This window comes from Lepidothrix coronata, unplaced genomic scaffold (assembly GCF_001604755.1).
Source record: "Lepidothrix coronata isolate B3197 unplaced genomic scaffold, Lepidothrix_coronata-1.0 Scaffold39, whole genome shotgun sequence".
NCBI lineage: Eukaryota > Metazoa > Chordata > Aves > Passeriformes > Pipridae > Lepidothrix > Lepidothrix coronata.
In genome coordinates this window covers 4,150,499-4,156,402 of record NW_016690219.1, presented here as the reverse complement: position 1 = coordinate 4,156,402, position 5,904 = coordinate 4,150,499, and the positions used below count along the sequence as shown (strand labels likewise).

The window sequence follows — 5,904 nt, the reverse complement described above, 5'->3', positions numbered from 1 at the left end:
CTCTTCTCTTCTCTTCTCTTCTCTTCTCTTCTCTTCTCTTCTCTTCTCTTCTCTTCTCTTCTCTTCTTTTCTTTTCTTTTCTTTTCTTTTCCTTTTCTTACCAATGATTTCTTTCTTTTACAGATGTTGAAAGATAATTATCGAAATAGCTAACAAGCTTTGAGCAGAACAGATTGACTTACATTCAGGGAAGGTTTTTGATGCCATAAATCATTCTTCCATCTTCATCTTTCATCTATCATCTTCCCTTAATCTAATATCCTAGAGCCCTCTCAAAACTTTCAGCAATAGACATTCACTTCTGAATTCCTACATTATGAAAATGCTCACTGATACTTGGAAATACTCTAAACTAGAAAACAGATGTGCAGTATCTACTGTCTGCAAGATGTAGGCATAAAAAATCATTCCATCTTGCTCACATGGTTTATGCCATTGACTGTAACCATTTCTTTTGCTGTCTGTGTCTGTATTTAAAGTCTGCTTCATCAAAAGGTCTTTGAAGCCAAGAAAATATTCCTCTTGACATCAGTTGAATTTTGATTGTGTCCTTCAACTGTAAATTATTAAAGAAAGAATGACTGTTCAGACCCTCTGGGTGATAATAAATAAAGTATTGTTTTAATAATAAGTGTTCAAGGCCAGGTTGGATGGGGCTCTGAGCAACCTGGTCTAGCGGAAGGTGTCCCTGCCCATGGCAGGGGGGTTGAAACAAGATGAGCTTTAATGACCCTTCCAACCTAGACCATTCTATGACTCTGTGATTCTATAATAGCTAAATTTCTAAGGTTGCTATTTTATGTCCAGGTCTTCATTATCAGGCTGGCTAAAAATTAGTGAATTTGTACTCTGCTTGTTTTAAAATAATATTTTTAAATTTTATATTAACATTACAATGTATTTAAACTAATTTTAAAATAAAATCAATTTTGAACTAATAGCAACTAGACTCTGATTACTACAGAGACAGAAAAATAAAAACCCTCTCAAGATTTACTGCTTTCACTCATGAAAGCTCTGTTTTCTCCAAAGACTGGGAGACACTGCAGTGCCATGGTGAGAGGAAGATCTCTCACAGAGAGATAAAAATTTATTTCTCTCTACAGAAAAATAAAAACTTCAGAAGGATGCTCTCCAAAATCCCAAAGGAAGGAAGTCAGGGAAACAACCATTTTTCCATGGGGCACTGACAGTCAGGGAACAACTACTCTCAGCTGGGACAGCTGCAGTTGCATCAAGAGTCGTGCTGGAAGTTGGGAGCACTGGGTGGGTTTCCTCTCCCTTGGCACGCACCCACACACATGAGATCAGTGCCATGACCCCTCTTTATCTCAGGAACTCCAGCATTTTGGTCTTCTCTGCATGGGACCAGGGCCACAGACTTTCAGGGACTGGGCTGTGGACACTGACTATGGAAATGCTCCACCAGAAGCCTTGTCCTCCTGTCCAGCCTATTTCCCCTCCTCATGTCCCTTGCCTTGTAACCCAGCGAGCCATCACTTGCCCAGCCACACACAGACAGTAAGGCCAAGAGGCATCTGATGAGTCCTGAGACATGGCACCATGTCCCAAAAGCAGTCAATACACTAAGAGGGTATGGATCCCACAGGTCCCTACAACAGTGCAGAACAATCTCCTGGGTTTAACTGAACTTTTCCTGTTAGCTTAATAAGCAAACTGATAAGAAGAATTTGAAATTCCTTACTAACTCATGTCATGTTTGCCAGGCAAAGTGGGGAGCTTCATCCTTTGAACTCCTCATTAACAGCTCTCCCTGTATTTTATGTTGCACAGTGACCCTGGTTACCCATCCCAGACCACCTGCAAAACTGCTTTAACCAGCCAGGCAGCTTTAGGAGGAAGAGGTGGTATCTTTTATTAGATGAGAGATTAAATATTTTATTTGAGCAGGGGAACTTGCTTTTCTTAGTCCCAGTAATGACACAAGGGGAAACCAGACAATTCTTCCAGCCCACGGGTTCTTCTGTAGGAGGAAAATAGAAGCAGCAAACTTCAAGAAAAGTGCAGGCTGGAAGTAGTGGAAGTCTGCTGTGCTATTCCAGGGCTTGGGAGAGAAAGCAGTGAAGGATAGACAGAAAAGGAATTAAGAAAGAAAGGAATTAAGATATTAAGAAAGAAATGAGCGTCACTTTGACAGGCTGAAGGATTTATCCAGAGGAGGAATTTTCTAACTGCAAGAGTCTCCCCTGAAGGTAATGACCCTATGGAGCTGAAGAGGTTTCTCACTGCCTAGAGCCTGTTTCTGCACCACCTTTTACAAGGGCAGCTTGCTTGTGCTAAGGACACTTAACTGTTCTGGCAATATTAAGGAGCCTGGAATTATTGCCGATGTATTTTGCAACCCCTGCAGCGCCTGTTAATGACCCCTTTGGCAGCAGCATGTGTTTTGTTTGGCTGTATTCTGCTAGAGTGCCTACTCCTTTAAAAGGGAGCAGGCAGGAAAAGGCTTATTTTTCCTGGCCTCAGCACAGCCTGCCAGCGTGGGAGGTGGAAAGAGAGGGAGACTCTGCAATGCCTGGAGTGTTTAAGGAGAGGAAGGGGAGAACAAAAAAGCAGCCCTCTTCAGGGACAGGGGGACTGTCAGATGCTGCTGCTGCAGCCAGCCTTGTAGGGGGGTGTGTGGATGGAGACATCCCTCTTGGCCCAGGGGCACCTCAGGGAGAGATCACAAGGATGCTGAGTTGCTGGACTAAAAACAAAGTCAAAGGAAAGGTCCTATCTGCAAACACAAAAACAAAGGGGAGAGATGTAAGAAAGCCTTTTCCTTCTTCTTTGCCATATCTAGAGTTTTCTCCCATGGAAAATGTTTCTTGTTCTAGTTTCTGTCCCAACAAAACCTGGGGTTTACAAAGTCCTTCAGGTGTTTTTCATGTGCTCAGATGTGTCAGCAGCTGCCATAGCACCACCAGAAGCCTATAGGGTCTCCTAAATTAACGAACCCACAGCCTCTAAGTGTGCATTTGTACATCAATACAAACATGTAAATGCTTTGCTCATTCAGTCTGTGAATGAGCTCCCAAAAAGGACTCTTCTGCCAGGTTTGTTTTAAAATTTCACCCAGGAGATTTTGCTACAAGCTTCTGGGGAAAAAAAAAAGGCAATTAAAGGAAGCTTAAGTCATGGTGAAACAGCTGCCCCCAAAAGGGACTGCACTGGAAAGGACAGATTGGCGGGCTGCTTTAATTTGGCTGCCACCAGGATGTGTTTGCAACAGAACAGGGTGGGGAGGTTCTCTAACAGCCTCATATCAGAAAAGTAAAAGAATGTTATGACTGGATTATATAAGTGAGGTTTGATCAGTTTATTTAAAGGATTATATGGTCTCTGAAATAGGAGGAGAACGGGCTGGAATGAGTTTTCTTCCAGTACTACATTTCTGCCCTAGGTTAGCAAAGGCATACAGTGCTTTTGGAAAACTCCACAAAAGAGTATGGCGTAATAAACACTTGAAGAAAAGCACCAAGATCAGTGTTTACAAAGCCATAGTGTTGTCTACTCTCTTATATGGTTCCGAATCATGGGTCATCTACCGCCACCACCTGCGTCTCCTAGAACGCTTCCATCAACGCTGCCTCCGTTCAATCTTAAACATCCACTGGTCAGATTATGTGACCAATACTTCTGTTCTAGAGCAAGCAGCTGTCACAAGTATTGAGGCCATGTTACTGAGAACGCAGCTGCGATGGGCAGGGCACGTCTCAAGGATGAAGGACCACCGCCTCCCTAAGATCCTGCTCTATGGTGAACTTGCCACTGGCTGCCGCATGAGAGGAGCCCCAACGAAAAGATACAAGGACTCCCTGAAACAACATCTCAGCCTTGGCCATATTGATCACCATAACTGGTCTACTCTGGCCTCAAATCAGGAGGCCTGGAGACACACCATCTATAACGCAGCTGTCTCCTTCGAGAACACACGCAGGATCACTCTCGAGGAAAAAAGGCAACGCAGAAAGAACCGTGTATTGCAGAATACACCATCTAAGGAGTCTTTCTGCTGTGCCTTTTGCAATCGGATATGTCTGTCACGTATTGGCCTCATAAGCCACCAGCGTGCCTGTAGCAAATGTGGATAGAGCCTTCCCAAATCTTCGTTCGCGAAGCCTAGCCATGAACATTTCTGCCCTATGATGAATGAACAAATAAATGATCATGGTGTGCATAGATGAAAGATACAGGAAATACAGAGTAATATAACGTTAAAACTGGCCTATTAAGCACAAGGAAGCCAAGGAACTCCAGATCATACACATGATCTTACCCCATGGTGAACCCAATGTGCTGTAATACAAGATTGACGGCACCTGATGTTCTCAAAAATTATAAACCTCTGCTTTCATTTAACGCCATGAGTTTATAACAATAACGACTGTAAAGAAGCACTTACAAACATGAAATCTAACAGTTGAAAATGAAAAAGCAAATTTTAAACATCCAATATTTATGTATGCATTGAGGTTTTTTTGTTTGGTTGGTTTTCTTATTTATTTTTTTTTTTAAATTTCAGGATGTTACAGCAGTTTCATTTTTAGCCAGCTTTTGCAAGCAGTGGGCTGTGTGATCCTTCAGTATGGAACACTCGAGGCTTGCCTACATTGCAGTAGCAGGTGATATCATCCCTGAATGAAAGCGGGAAACTGTTTTTTTATATCAGTTATTATTAGCTACCTAGAAATTAGGCATCTAACCTAAATTAACCATTTGGTATTTATCCAACAGACACAGAGAAAAAAAGTTATGTCCAGGGGGTAAATCTTCACACTCGTGTTTGGTAAGTTTTTTAGGATGGAAAACATTGCCCTTCCAAGCATGTCTGTGTCTCTCTTGAATGCTGAGGGACACCAGCTGGTACTCAAAAATCTCACCTAACTTTAGGCATGCAAATAATTAGTTTCCTGGTCCCCGTGCTTGGCACAGAGCTTTCCACATTATCTGAAACCAAGATTAACATGCAGCCAGACTGCAAAAGCAAAACAGCAGAGGTCCAAGCAGGATAGTCACAGCACAGAGATTGTGTCTGGATCAGATCCACAACTGAGCGATGTTAGTGGTACGAAGCCGATTCTTCACCAGCTAAATGCTCCTGATGTTATAAAATGTGACAGGAAAGGAGAAAACTTAACGCAGAAGCTTTGCATTGCCTTTACCCTTGAAGGCAGCCACCTTGAGCACACACCCACGAGCAGGAATGCCGCCACAGACATTACCTTGTTCCTAGCTTGCTCTATAAACTCCAGAGGAGCTTTCCCGAACTGAAACGCGGCTCCAAACCAAGGGATCCAGCTCCTGATGCAAGGAGGGCAGCTCGGGTTTCTCAGCTGAAACAAAACGGCCTTGACAATAAGGAGCCCCAGGATTGCTGCCAAGAGGAGAGTGAGATCCATTTTGCCTGCTCACTGCCTGCCCCGGCAGCTGCTCAGTCCACTGCGGCACCAGCGTGGCCGCGCTGGCCCGGGCTCCGAGTTAATGAATAGGCCTCTCTGATCAGCCCTGCCAGCTGAGCACTGCCATGGAGACAAGATGTCAAAGCACCAAACAGCCCAGCGGACAAGCCCTTGTTCTGGGAAAGGCAGAGCCAATTGTGCTCTGTTCTGGGATGAGGACCAACTTCCACGGCTTGCAAAACTGAGATGTTGCTGTGGCAAGTCCTTGGACTTTGTGCCTGTTGCTGGGAGGCTGCTCAGGCAGCCAGGGGACATGGCCAGGGACACTGGCAAAGCAATGCAGAGCTTTCTTCAGTTAAAAAAAATTACTTTTTTTGGCAATATTGAGATTACAAAGCAGAAAGGTTGTGATTCAGAGACCTTTAGCTTTCAGCAAGTCAGATGGCAAGAAACTGTTGCAGGCATCATCTGAAGGAGAAACCTTATGAAAGGTATTCCT

General features: G+C 43.8%; 1 protein-coding gene across 3 annotated transcripts in view; it reads right to left on the bottom strand.

Annotated features, from left to right (window-relative positions):
- The window catches only part of LOC108496438 (24-hydroxycholesterol 7-alpha-hydroxylase), a 24,625-nt gene extending 19,056 nt beyond the window's left edge, over window positions 1-5,569 (bottom strand). The window contains exon 1 of one of the 3 annotated variants that reach the window (XM_017813150.1): window positions 5,229-5,569. In XM_017813150.1, the coding sequence (XP_017668639.1) occupies window positions 5,229-5,405 (177 nt within the window). In that variant the 5' untranslated portion in view covers window positions 5,406-5,569. The remainder of the gene's footprint in view (window positions 1-5,228) is intronic. The other 2 variants (XM_017813149.1, XM_017813148.1) reach the window with 2 other exon arrangements.
- Between the last annotated feature and the right edge of the window lie 335 nt (window positions 5,570-5,904).